Below are 14835 nucleotides of genomic sequence, written 5' to 3' on the forward strand. Positions count from 1 at the left end.
TTAATGCTAGCAAAGGATGGCTTAATAATTTCAAAAAGAAGTTTGGCTTAAAAAATGTCAGGGTAACAGGAGAAGCATTTTCTGCCAACCAAGAGGCAGCAGACGAGTTCCCAGACACCAGTAAGAAAATCATTGAGGAGAAAGGATATCTGCCTGAATAAGTTTTTAATGCAGATGAAGATGCCCTCAAAAAAAAAAAGCCACAAAGGAAATTTATTAGTAAGGAAGTGAAGTGAGCACTAGGATTTAAGGCAGGGAAGAGTAGGCTAACTCAACTCTTTTGCGCAAGGGAAGTTGGGTTTAAGATCAGGTCTGTCCTTATAAAGCTTCTAACCCCTGAGCCTTGATGGGCAAAGATAAATGCCAGCTGCCAATCTTTTGGCTATACAACAAGGCCTGGACAAGAACCCCTTTTCTGGATTGATTCCATCAATGCTTTGTTCCTGAAGTCAGGAAGTACCTTGCCAGTAAGAAACTGCTTCTAAAGTTCTTTTCACATTGGACAATGACCCTGATCACACAGAACTGCATGAGCTCTACACTTTGAAGGCATCAAAGTGGTCTACTTGCCCTCAAACACAATGTCTCTAATTCAGCCTCCAAATCAGGGGGTCATAGGATCTTTAAGGCTCATTATACACAGTACTCTATGGAAAGGATTGTCAGTGCTATGGAAGAGAACTCCAACAGAGAGAACATCATGAAAATCTGGAAGGATTACACCATTGAAGATGCCACTGTTGCTATAGAAAAAGCCATGAAAACCATCAGCCCAAAAGAATAAATTCCTGCTGGAGAAAACTGTGTCCCAATGTTGTACGTGGCTTTCCATGATTAATGAGAGAGCCAGTCAAGGAAATTGTGAAATAATTTGTGGATTTGGCAAAAAAAAAAAAGGGGAAGAGGTGAAGGGTTTCAAGATATGGGTCTTGGAGAAATTTAAGAGTGTATAGACACCACACCAGAGGAATTAACAAAAGATAACTTGAAGTATTCGTGATTTCATGGAGATGAGTCCTTCCAAACAAGTACCAGATCATGAAGAAGATGTAGAAGAAGCAGCACCAGAAAACAAGTTGACATTAGACAACCTGGAAGAAGGGTTCGCATTACACAAGAGGGCTTTTGACTTCTTTTACAACATGAGCCCTTCTATGATATGGGCACTGAAGCTAAGGTAAACTGTAGAAGGACTGGTGTTACGTAGAAACATTTTTAGAGACATGAAAAAGCAAAAAAGTCAGACAGAAATTATGATACATTTTGTAAAGTTACACTGAGTGTGCCTGCCTCTGCCTCCTCTTCCCCCTCCTCCACCACCCCTGCCTATCCCTCCCCAAGGCAGCAGAACCAAACCTTCCTCTTTTCCACCTCTTCAGTCTACTCAGCATGAAGGTGATGAGGATGAAGACCTTCATGATGATCCACTTCCACTTAATAAACAGTGAATGTATTTTCTCTTCCTTATGGTTTTCTTAATAACATATTGTTTTCTCTAGTTTATTTTATTATAAAAATACAGTATATAATACATATAGCATACAAAGTATTTGTTAATTGACTGTTTATTTTATCAGTATGGCTTCAGTCATCAGTAGGCCATTAATAGTTAAGTTTTGGGGGAATCAAAAGTTATGGGCAAATCTTCAAGTTCATGGGGTGTCAGTGCTTCTAACGCTTTCACTGTTCAAGGGTCAACTGTGCAACAAAGCCACATTGTGACACTGCTACAATGGAGGCTTTTCAAGGTATAATAAGAACACAGAGGAAACAGTGTAAATCTATCTTAGCAAATTAGGTAGACTTCACTCTGAAGATACTCAAGTCAATGTCTAAAAAAACAAGTTTAAATTTTTTGTATGAAATGTATACACAAAAACATTTCTAGTAATTATCATTGGTTGGGATACTCATTTTCATATATATACATTTATATTTCATTTTAAAACCAATATGCTCAAATCGGAAGAAATGTGTCTGTGATCTGCCACGTGACTTCTCTTAAGCCTATGGTTGACTGACAAATTAATGCTCTATTTCCCACTGTCTGATTTGTCTATTTCAACGAACAACTGGAAAAAACTCTAGGGATACTTTCTTCTATAAACCACATCTCAACCATCAGCACATTCTGCTGGCTCTTCTTTTAAAATACATCCCGATCGTGGAGGTGCAGGGTTCCTCTACCCACACTGAATTGAACAGAGCATTAGGAACTACAATTTAGTTCCATCAGCCTCAGAATACATGGAAGTTTATCTTAGATTCTTCTATACTATGAATGCTAGGAGTAGTTCTTAAATTTTTTTGGTATGAATTTTCCTAAGTATTTTAGAGGGTAATTGAGTGCGGTGAATTCAGTGGCCACTAGCCAATTTTCTTGGTGGTGGTGGTAGTTGAGCTGACAATTGCAGAATTAGTGTGATTTGTTTTTTCTATTTTAGTAAGTGAGGAAGGCATCCTAGGGGAAGAGAACAGCACACTGTGCAATTTACTACCATGTTTTTTGTGTGTAGGAAAAGAGAAATCAGAATTTAGAATTGGTTGGTGGCTTAAGCGCTAGTGTGAAAGAATGTTCCAGGTGTTTCTACCTCAGCTGACAGATTAAATGGTCCAGGCTTGGTAGCAAAGAAATTGTGATTTGAAAAATGACTGTTGGACTTGGGTAAAGTGACAGAATTAAGATTACCAAAAACGTCATCTGAGTTTCCAAGATTGGTGGTGTTGAAGGAATGAGGAAGCCCAAAAGAATGTGATTATAAAGTGGTGAGTAAGTTTGAGCTTCCAGAGACAAAGCTGTGGTGATAAAATTATTGAGCAGGGCTACAGAGGTGGGTGGCTGAAGCTGAAAAGAAATGAGGTCATGGATAAATTCAAAGAGCTATGAGATTAGGCTGATGAAATTAAAGGACCATCTTTACAGATGTCAAAACTGACAAGAATGATTGCAGATTTGAAATGGAGTGGAAGAAATTAATCCACGTGATAAGTTTCTTATCAAATATGTTGGATGAACCAGGCATGGTGGCCTGCTCCTGTAGTCTCAGCCACTTGTGAGGTGGAGGCAGAAGGATCACTTGAACCCAGAAGTTTAAGGCCAGCCTAGGCAATATAGTGAGACCTCGTCTCAAAAGAAATAATAGTAATAAAAAAGAGCTGAATGGTTCAAAAGTTGGTAGATGATAGTAAGAAAAAGTAGCAAAGACATGTTGAAAATCCCTGCTAATACCAGAGAGTAAAGTTTTAATTAAAACACCCAGCTTCATTGTCATCCTTGGCTAGCAAAATTTCTGTTTTGTGAGGGAAAATGGAAGCTAGAGTTACCAAGGGCTACGGGAATGTGTGAGGGAAAGGAGTATAGGAAAGCATGTGAATGAGGAAGTGGGAGAAGAAGGACTAGAGCACTGGATGAGTTCTGAATCCTAATGGTTACTGAATTTTACAGGGATAAGAAACATGAGAAAATTTATCCAGAGGTTTCCAACCTTGCTGAGAGAGATGTGTGAGTGAGGCCACTTGCTCCTGTCTTGTACTTTCCTGTATCTTCAACTCTTCTCTTCTTGGAGACCAAATGGCTTTTGCTAAATAAAGTCTCTACATTTGATGGCAGACCAAATACTGAAAAGGTACATGTTATCTGTCCTCTAAAGCTTCTGAATTTGTTAGGAAATTTCTTATGTCACATGCCAAGGCCCTGTGAGCATTTGGGCTTATCGTTCCTATTCTAGATAAAATCTGTCCCTGGATTATGTCAGAACATCAAAGAGTTGATGACCTGGGCTGTACTGTTTCAGTCCCTAAACAGACTTATGTGAGCAGACCTAATAAACTTCCTTCAGTTATTGATGAAATGGTGGGAGGAAGACCAATCTGGCTAGAGTCTGGATAATAGAATGGACTGGATTATTTAGGAGCAAGAAAGGAAGTGAGAAGAATATGAGAGACTGCTGAGTTGGACTAGGTTGGTCATAGTAGAGATGGAGAAAAGTGGATGAATTCGGTAAGCTTTGGGGATGGATGGCTTACTGATGAATTAAATGGCAATTTGAATGCACTTCTAGAAATCCTACCAATTAGAAATTCATTGGGTTTGCAAGCTGCTTTTATAAAAATGCAAATACATCTAAGAGGCTTATAACTGGGGTGAGGGTATAATTTAGTCTGAATTAGTTCCATCAGCTTACTTTCTGCTATTACCTAGTTGAAGTCAGTCATACTAAAGAGATGAGAATTTTACTTGGGGATGGAATGTTTTACATAAGGAATATAATCATGTTTGGTACAGAGGTGAGATTCTTTGGAATGACAGAAGCATTAAGGAGCCCACAGAATCCACAGAGAGGGGGTATCAGGATTTGAGAACACAGAGAACAAGCAAACTTTAACCTTCTCTGAAAGTTTGCTAGAATATTAGACCTGGGATATTAAGAGCAATCATCAGTGCCACCTAAAATAAATAACTATTATTGGTCAATGTTTAAAAATTATTTTAATTGTATTATTTTGAAGACATATTTTATATTTAGTAGTAAATACTACCTATAATTTTTAAAGCTCCACTGTTTTTGATACAACAAAAGGTGTTATATTTTACCTATTATTTTCCTTTTTCTTTATGTACTCACATGCTACTTATTTTAATGAGGACACAAATCCTAAAATGTTCAAAATGCTATCTTTGAATACAAATCCCAGTATATTTCAAGCTTCACATGAAGGTCAGCACTCAGAGCTAAGATAGAGAACTACTGGAAAGAATGAGTTATGGCCAAAATTGGGCACACTTTTAACCAGGATTTTTTGGATGGCGATGCTGTACTAAAAAGAACAAAAACAACAGCTCACAACCCAAGCAAAACAGTTCTCTTATGTTTTCTTTTATATTTGTCTTCCAAATATGGTGAAAAATTCCCTTTTATCAAAATGAGCAAACTTAATAAAAAGCAACAAAAAACATTAGCAACAAATTTGGGCCAACTAAAAACTATGAAACTTTTTTTTCAAAAGGCAAAGCATTAAATGGCAAGATAAAAAAAAATCTTTGTGCTAGCCAGTAAAAATTTCATGGGTGTGTGCCCTTCAATGTGAGTCACAAGTCTAATGTCAGGTACACTCTGGCTATGGAATGGAACAGACTGTGTTATCCTTACGTGCTATCCCCAACCACTCCTCCTCCTGCCTCACTTGCATGGGTTCCAGCCACATTTACCAGCATGATCGTCTCTCCTTTCTTAGCATTCCTGTCTGTACCTACTACTGAAGATAAAGTCCATGGCAAGTCTATATGGGGAAAAGGCACAGCAGAATTATGAGATTTCAGCATTATTGATCATTGCCAAACTCTGTATTTTTAGAGATAAGAAAAGTGCAGTACAAGTAAGTTTTAAATCTTGCTCAGAATTATACAATGACAGACTCAGAGCTAGGACTTGTTAGGTATTCCTCTCTGAAATTGTTGGAGACACTGCTATATCTATCTTTCATATTCCTGCACATTTTGCAAACAGAGGCACTGACCACATTTGTTCTGAACTAGCTTTTCAAAGATACTTATATAGTGGAATGCCTTGAAAACTAGAGATGGTGCCTCACTCCAGAGCAAAGGAACATTTATTTTTTTGTCCAGTATAATAAATATAATGTCCCCCTCTGGGGCAAAGGGAAACTACTGGAAAGAATGGGCATACTCACTGCACATTATAAAGATTCAAACTTCCTAAGCTCTGGGTTCCTCTCTTGAAATGCAAACCACTCAGTATAGTTGATTGGTTCTAGGACCGCACCCCACCCTTCCGACCCCGGTCATGGATACTAAAATCCATGGGTGCTCAAGTCCCTATATAAAATGATGTCATACTTGCATATAATCTACGCAATCCTCCTGTATATTTTAGGTCATCTTTCGATTACTTATAATACCTAACACAATGCTTGCACATTGCTTCATTCCCGTGGATTCAATGTAATACTCAGCATGCAGCAAATTCAAGTTTTGCTTTTTGGAACTTCGTGAGATTATTTTTCCTAATACTTCTATCCATGGTTGATTGAATCCAGAGATGTGGAACCCACAGATACAGAGGGCCTACATGCTTCAGTGAACTGGTACATGTGCTGATAGTTGGCTTACCTTTATAGCTGTAAATAAAAAAGTCATTGGTCTCTAACCTAGGCATCTCATGTCTTCTACCAATACCCATGAAACTGCGGCAGGTTGACCTGTGAGCTTGTGAGAGGGGTTAAGATCTCAAACCCTTCACAGTTTTTGACCGAAAGATAAAATCTTAGTGATAATTTATCATATAAAGGGAGAAAACATTAAGTATTCCAGGGCCTTTTGCCTCTAGATTTTTGCCTGCTTGACTTTTCAAATCTAGGGTAATCCAGTTACCATTATTTGGACATCATGTGTAAGGAATAATAAATAATATGCTTTATTCTTCAAATTAAGTTATACATACACACATATACAATCTATCTGACTTTTAAAATTAAACCTATGAAATGGGTCTTCTTAACTCCACTTTGTGGATAAAAAAACAAAAAACAAAAAACCCCTGAAGTCACACAGCGAATAGGTGGCAGAGCTAAAAATCTTTGGTTTCAAAATTTGTGTTTTGTCAACCTCCAAATGATACACAGCTTAAAATTATACAAGACATTTTGGCTTTAAATATAATGTCTACATTATATAATATTATGTTTAGTTTTACCATCATACCTTTATAATCATACCATATATTTAGGTACTGACATGTTGCTACCTAATCTGTATTCAATATTAAATACTCAGCATTCACGACAAATAAAATTTTAATTTTGTGAATATTGAATTTATTATATATGATATATTTATACCAACAGTCCACAACAAAAGCTACTACTTATAAAACTTAGATCAGAAAATCATGCTGCAGACATTTCTTTAAAGCTACACAGAAAATCATGCTGCAGACATTTCTTTAAAGCTACACATCTAAGAAAATTATCTTCATCTAGAGAAAGATAACATGATGGTAGAAATAATTCCACTTAAAAAACTGCATTCTGTGAAACTATCTTGTTAGTCACAGAGATAAATACAAAATTAATGCACTAGACAGAGTGTAGAAAGAACTACAAATGCCTAGAACTTATAGCTGTTTTTGAGAATAAAAAATGTTTGAAGCAAAAGAAGACAGAAAATACTTCTTAGTTTTATGGACGTAAAACGTAAAATGTAAATTTATATAGAATTGTTTGGTGGAACTTTTTAAAAAACTGGTAATCTATTTCTGACCATAAACAGCTTTTCATTTCTATGATATTATTGTGTTAAGTACAAAGCCAAAGAAACTTAATGTTCTGAATCAACCATTCTGGAATGTAAATAGCAACAAAGAAAAACACACTTTTAAATCTGTAGGTTCTGGTCAAAATGTAAAAATAACTTCTTCAGATTGCCTTTTCTAAAGAATTTCTGGATATTTTAATATTGCATTAATGAGAATAGTTATTTTATTTGCTTCTCCCCAAAACATTACTTTTTTTATATGATTAAAAATCTCTCCAGCTAGAACTTACAAAAACAAAAAAAAACACTCAGCTTATGTAGTCCGTTATAATTGTCATATAAAACAATAACTACAGAACCAAATTTACATGGCTCTTTAGATAGGTATCTTAAATTGAAAGTTGAATTGAGATTTATTATTTTATTTTAATTCTCAGTAAATATCAGTCGATGACTGTAATCTTCACAGTGGAACATGCCAGTGTGGTTTATGTTTGGAGTGGGAGCAGAAACCCCAATGGGAAAGCTGATGGATTAAAATCGATTATTTGTTTCCTGATGTAACTAGGAGACAAATTAACACAAAACAAAATTAAAGCTATGCAGATCTAAGTTTTAATTATGTAGTAAAGAACTTTCTGGGAGCATAAACTATTAAACATTAAATGTATTTAAAACAAGAAATTTGAGGAATCCTTTCACCGATGGCTTTTAAAGTAGGCTATCATTTTTTCTATGAGGGCCTATTTCATCTATGAGGGCTCATATATCTTCTGATGCTTTTTCCACTCTGGGAACCCATGAGGAAATTGAAGATGGTAATTTTTGTCCCAACTTCCTAACATAATTAAAATGCAGAATTTATTCATTCAGTGTCCTGTATTTAACACACAGACAAACTGAGAGGATTCCAGAAAGGAGAAAATTTGGGGATCAGAATAATTTAATCATAAAGAAATATATACTTTGATAAAAACCCCAAGTGTTACATAACTAAGAACTACTGTAATTATTACTTTAAAAATGAAGCAGCAATTATTTTAAAAGCAAACAGAAAGGAGAATAAGAAATATATTCATCTGGCAAATCAGAAGGCAAAACTAAACGAATACCAACGTTATGGTTGTTATTCCTCACTGTAGGTCTTTTCATTGGCAAAGTGTTGTGAACTGTGGCAGATCTGTGATTGTGGAATTGATAGACAAAGGAGCAAAAGATGCTAACCTGAGACCGTGTTAGCTGCTGTCTGCTAAGGAAGCCTGCATGTCTCACGTATTTACACCCAAGGAAGCAAACGAAAGATTACCTGGGAATCTTCTAACTATTTGACATAATCCTTCCTTTCTGCAAAGTGGCTGCTGTATTTCTGGTAATATGTTTGCCTAAAAGGAATGAAAAAGATTCTAGTGAGTGAGGCATTCATCGATGCTAAAGCAAAACCAAGCAAACACAAAAATCCCAGAAAGTATAGATGGGATGCATTGTCTAAACCACCCACACCCCACCTTCAAATCTCTGCAAGTCAACATGCAAATCCAGAATAATGAAGTAGCTTATTTGATAACATAAAACTAAAACTTGCCCCTGGGAAGCTTCAAAAGTGGTCCTTGGGACCACTTTTTGAAAACCCTTTCATATTTTGAAGCCATGATGTTTGCTAAATATAAAAGGAAATACTTGAGGCAAATATGGTAACACAAATAACTTGATATTTAGTGGTAATTCAGTGTTAAACTGGTTCCAAACTTTCATAAACATTCTTCACTTTATAATGAAGGGCATTATTATTTCTAAATATAAAACCCAGTCACCCACAAAACTTCATTTCAACCAAAATTTTTTTTTAGACAGCTTTGTAAATATTATCATAAATTCAAACATATGGAATTTGAAAAGATTTTAAGAGAAAAGATACAGACAACTTTAATACTTCCCTTCTCTTGTGAATTTACAGATTGATTAACTAACATCATCCACTTAATCCCCAAACTAATACCCAATATGAGAAAACCTTGTTAAAACCAACAGAAAGAGACCTGTATAAATTAGCTTGAAAATCGGATTTATTTTTGAGACATTATTGATTACTTTCAAATTAACACACCCTAACCTAATAAAGTATTGCAGTTTCTCCACTATGTCCTGCTGGCATGACTTGATAGAAAGAACCCAGTTGCAGTTGGAGAAGAGGCAACTGGAAACAGGGGTGGTAGCTCGCTTCGGGCACTTAGGAGAATCATAATTTGCTCTCTTTTTTTTCAGTTTCTTCATTTGCAAAATAAAGCATTTAGAGCTAATAGTCTCCAAGTTCCACTTCTGCTCTAAGATTTTTACCAAATCAATAAGATACAGTTCTAAAAACTGATTCATTTAAAGTGCTTGGGAACAGTGCATCGATGAAATCTTCCCCAGTCCTTGCTACTTTATTAACCCTGTTCATGTATTCAGCAAATTTTCCTTTAATAGCTGTAAAAAAGATAAACTTCAGCCCAATTCTGTATGAATGAAGTCAAGCTTCAGCAGAACCCATTGTTGTGATTCTGCACCAGTGGCATTCCTAAACACTACATTGTAAAAGTCCACAAGGACACCGAAGTGTGTATTAGTCCTTTTTCATGCTGCTGCTGAAGACATACCCGAGACTGGGTAATTTATAAAGAATAAGAGGTTTAATGGACTCACAGTTCCACGTGGCTGGGGAGGCCTCATAATTACGGCAGAAAGTGAAAGGCATACTTTACATGGTGGCAGGCAAGAGAGAATGAGAACCAAGTGAAAGGGGAAATCCCTTATAAAACCATCGGATCTCGTGAGACTTATTCACTAACACGAGAATAGGATGGTGGAAACCGCCCCCATGATTCAATTATCTCCCACTGGGTCCCTCCCACAACACGTGGGAATTATGGGAGCTATAATTGAAGATGAGATTTGGGTAGGGACACAGCCAAACCATATCAAAGTGGACGTCATTTACATTCATTTGCACTAAGAATTGAGAAAAGGCTGTAAGTACAGTACACTTTCGATCTTAAGGTTGTCTCGATTTCTCAAATCCAAAAGTGAGAAATCTCAGGAACTAAATGTAGAAAAAGAAGGGCTTTCATAGAACGCTGAATTCTTCAATTCAGAATTTAACAAGGGCTGGAGGGAACAAACAGCACTGCGAAAGTGTAGAGAACCCATAAGAGACTAATAAAAAGGACTAATACACACTTTGGCGTCCTTGTGAACTTTTACAATGTAGTGTTGTAATAGAGATGATTTTTTTGTTTTTTAAATTCAATAGTATCTTTCTAAATTAGTCTGTGAAAAGCTTCAAAAATCAATGAAATTGAGCCATTTTCCCTAAACAGGGCAAAATCACACAGTTGCTGGTGAATTAATAGAATCCTTAACAATATGATTCAGAAAGAGAATCAGCATTGGGTGAGTGGCATTAAAGGTTATGGACTGACTCAGATCCATTGCTAACCTTCTCTTAACCAACAAAGCACTTCAAAAAAATAGAGCCAAGCTAAGGGAAACAATTGTTCTATCCTTCTGCCTTCTCTTTTCCTATCCCCCACACAATGACTTCTCCCTGTGTTCCTTCCTCCAAAGCACATCTTTAGAATTGATAGTGTGGCTGATTACATAAACGTAGCGACATCTGACACCAGAAACATCACCTCTATTCTACTCTGGAACTGAGCACCAAACTAGCAGTTAAACTGAGTAAAATAACAGCACAAAGAAGTAAAAACATTCAAGGGTCATGTGTCATACAGTTGTGGTAACTCAACTATATTACACAGATGATAACTTTTTAATTGTTAAACCTAGTAATACTCTTCTATATCCTAGTGCTTTGTATTTTTACTTTTATATGTATCATAAAATGTGTAAGATTTGCATCATTATTAAGTGGAACATCATCAAAGGAGTTTTAATTTGTATTAACTGACTTTTATATGATGAGCTTCTCCAGCCTAACATTGCAATTATTATTTTTTAATGGACTTTATTTCTTAGAGCTGTTTTGGGTTCACAGCAAAATTAAGCAGAAGACACAGAGATTTCCCATATACTCCCTGCCCCGCATGCACAGCCTCCTCCATTATTGACATCCCCCTTCAGAGTGGGCCGTGTGTTACACATGATGAACCTACACTGATACATCATTATCATCTGAATTATCATTTTTAATATACACAGATCTTGTATTAGGTTTGAATGCCTTATATATGATATGCATCTATGTGTATGTGTGTATATTTATAAACGGACTTATTTTTCTTTATTTAGCACAAATCCTTTCATATCTTTAAAAGAATTACAATGCACAGATGAAATGATAACATTTAAACCCTAGGATATTTCTATGAGATCAAGTTTTGAAAAAGGGAATATGCATTATAAAAGATTTGTATCCCAACATACCTTTCACAGTCCTAATCTGTGATAATATGCATCTAAATTGTTTCTATTACATATTGTCGAAGCAAAAGTAAAAAATTCTTTTGAGACAGTCTATTAATAAGAGCAAAAATATAATATTAATTATAACAATTTATGGAGTGCTTATAAATTAAAAAATGAAAACTACAATAATATTGTTAATTTATTAGGGACAGTGGACACCTGAATTTGAACTAGTTATAAAATGTAAGAAAACACTGGAGGGGGAAAGAATTGACTCTTTTATTGTTCCTGAACATTAAGAGTGACACACACATCATGTTGCATTTTAGAGAAATGCTCTTTTTCCTCGTATCTGTAGAAATGGTCATGCCTTTACTTGAAAAGAAATTAGAACTTCTCCCAAAGCTGTTCATTATCATCCACAGTGAAAAGAATTAATGACAAGAAATTAGGAGAACCAGCTAATCAAAGGAAAAATGTGTTTTCTCCCCATGTCTCAAGTGCAATTATCATTCCATCAAATTCACCTGAAAATTCCCTGGGCTGCTTTAAAATAAGAGCCATTTGGTAGTTCTCAGTACTCCGACTACTAAGAACAGCATCCTAGCTTTAGGGACTGCTAATCCTACAACAATTTAGAGCTAGAAATCAATCTCTCTGCTTTTGAAACACTAGCACCTGTCTACTTGAGGTGAGATACAGCCCCAGTTACTAAACTTAGTGTTACCCCAAATAATGGACCTCACTTCACTTTTATCATCATGCAGACTACTAGTTTTAAATTCTTGTTACTATTCTGCTGACTGGGGAGACTCCCGGCAGTTTATTTTCAATAACAGATCTTATGACCATTTTCATTAAGCTCTAAAATTACAAAACTCTAATGTGATTAGTAATCTTAATTTGAGCCAGTGTCCTCTGTTTGTTCATTATAAGGTTACCGACAATTCTACAACATCTCCAACAAATGTGAACCAACTTCTGTTTTGAATATCTGTGTTGTTTACATAATAAAGTCATGGTTCATAAAGCTTCAACTTATTCCTGCTATAGAGTGACAGTTATCTGCATATATCATTTAGAATTTGTGTTTCCTTAAGAATACTCATTAGGTTAGGCTCTAAGTGCTTTGCCTAAATATTTACATCAAAAGGTGCTATTGATATGATTAAGAAAACATAAAATTGAAATGAGACTGCCTGAGTTTGCATCTTGGTTGTTTTATTAGCTAGGAGGTCTTAGACAAGTTTTATAACTTCTCTGTGCCTCAGTATCCTTTTTTGTAAAGAATGGACATAAATAAACATGTAAGCACTTAGGATGGTGCCTGGCAAATAGTAAGGAGATGTAAGTGTGAGCTATTATTATTTGTCATTTATACCTTTAAAATGTCTTCAGGATCTAGCCACAGCTCACCACCCCATTGCTACTCTGCTAACCCACATCACTCTCGTCTCACACCTACATTATTACAATAATTAGTCTCCCTGTTTTGGTCTTTGCTTGCTGGATAGCTTATTTCAACAAAACAATCAAGGCAATCCTGTAAAAATGTCAATGGACTCATGTCATCTGTCATCTGCGTGCTCAGAATCATCTAATTACTCTCCAGTTACCAAGAGTAAAACCCCGCAGTCCTTACGACGGTTCCAGTGGCCCCATTGCTGAGCTTCCCCAGCTCCAGGTACCTCTCTGCCCTCACCTCCTACTACATTCACTCTAGTTCAGTCACTTGGATCTCCTTACATTCCTCAAACAGCCAAGACTTTCTCCCTTTACTGTAGGCCTATTGTTCCTCTCCTCTGAGTCTTGGTGGATTTACCCCAGATCCTGGCATGGGGAGCGCCCTGTCTTCCAGGCCTTACTCAAATGTCACTTTCATGGTGATCTTAAACTCAATCCCCCAATATTTTGTCTCCTTGCTTTATTTTTCTCCTTAGTGCTTTTTACCATCTATCATATTATTACTTAGCAATTATTTTCCCCGTCTATCCATAAATGTCTAAGCTTCCCAAGAATATATATGTTTGTCTGTATTGTTAATTGCTATCTTCCCAGCACCTAAAATAGAGCTAAATAAATACGTTTAATAAATAATTGTAGAAACAGTGAAGGGATAGATGAATAAATAAATGTATGAATAAATGAATGAATGAATGAGTCAATAAAACCAAGAGTAAACTTACTGAGACATTCTGCAAGTCAAGTTTCTCAGGCCTTTTGTGGCCTTCATCTTGATAAATGGTATTTGTCTAAATTTAGTGTAAAGCCATTATCCTAAGTGAATTAAGGCAGAAACAGAAAATCAAATACCACATGTTCTCACTTATAAGTAGGAGCTAAACACTGGGTACTCATGGACATAAAGACCACAGTGAGAGAAATTGGAGACTTGCAGAGGAGAAGTGGGGGGCAAGGGTTGAAAAGCTAATTATTGGGTACTATGCTCAGTACCTGGGTGACAGGATCAATCGTACCCCAAACCTCAGCATCACATAATATACCCATGTAACAAAAATACACGTGTACTCCTGAATCTAAAATAAAAGTTGAAATTATTTTTAAAAATAGAGGCTGTCTGCGGTGGTTCACTCCTGTAATACCAGCACTTTGGGAGGCCGAGGTGTGAGGATCATGAGGTCAGGAGTTTGAGAACAGCCTGACTAACATGGTGAAACCTCGTCTCTACTAAAAAGACAAAAAAAAAATAGCCGGATGTGGTGGCATGCACCTGTAATTCCAGCTTCTCAGGAGGCTGAGGCAGGAGAATTGCTTGAACCCCGGAGGTGGAGGTTGCAGTGAGCCGAGATTGCACCATTGCACTCCAGCCTAGGTGACAGAGCGAGACTCCATTGCAAAAACAAACAAACAAACAAACAAAATGGAGAGCATGTGTTGTATATTTCAAGTAGCAAGAAGAGAAACTTGAAATGTTTTCATCACATAGAAATAATAAATACTCAAGGTTTTGAGTAGCCTACATACTCTGACTTGATTATTGCACATATGCATGAAACAAAATATCACATGTACCTCATAAATATGTATAAATATGATGTATGAATTTTTTAAAAGTGAAGCTGGTATAAAGAAATTAGAGAGGCCGGGCGCGGTGGCTCAAGCCTGTAATCCCAGCACTTTGGGAGGCCGAGACGGGC

At 36.4% G+C, this 14835-nt stretch overlaps 1 protein-coding gene across 2 annotated transcripts in view; it reads right to left on the reverse strand.

Annotated features, from left to right (window-relative positions):
• The window catches only part of CPED1 (cadherin-like and PC-esterase domain containing 1), a 327742-nt gene that overhangs the window by 238241 nt on the left and 74666 nt on the right, over nt 1–14835 (reverse strand). For both annotated transcript variants that reach the window (XM_011995975.1, XM_011995976.1), the window contains exon 5: nt 8580–8655. In XM_011995975.1, the coding sequence (XP_011851365.1) occupies nt 8580–8655 (76 nt within the window). The remainder of the gene's footprint in view (nt 1–8579; nt 8656–14835) is intronic.

This window comes from Mandrillus leucophaeus, unplaced genomic scaffold, assembly GCF_000951045.1.
Source record: "Mandrillus leucophaeus isolate KB7577 unplaced genomic scaffold, Mleu.le_1.0 Scaffold5, whole genome shotgun sequence".
Classification (NCBI taxonomy): domain Eukaryota; kingdom Metazoa; phylum Chordata; class Mammalia; order Primates; family Cercopithecidae; genus Mandrillus; species Mandrillus leucophaeus.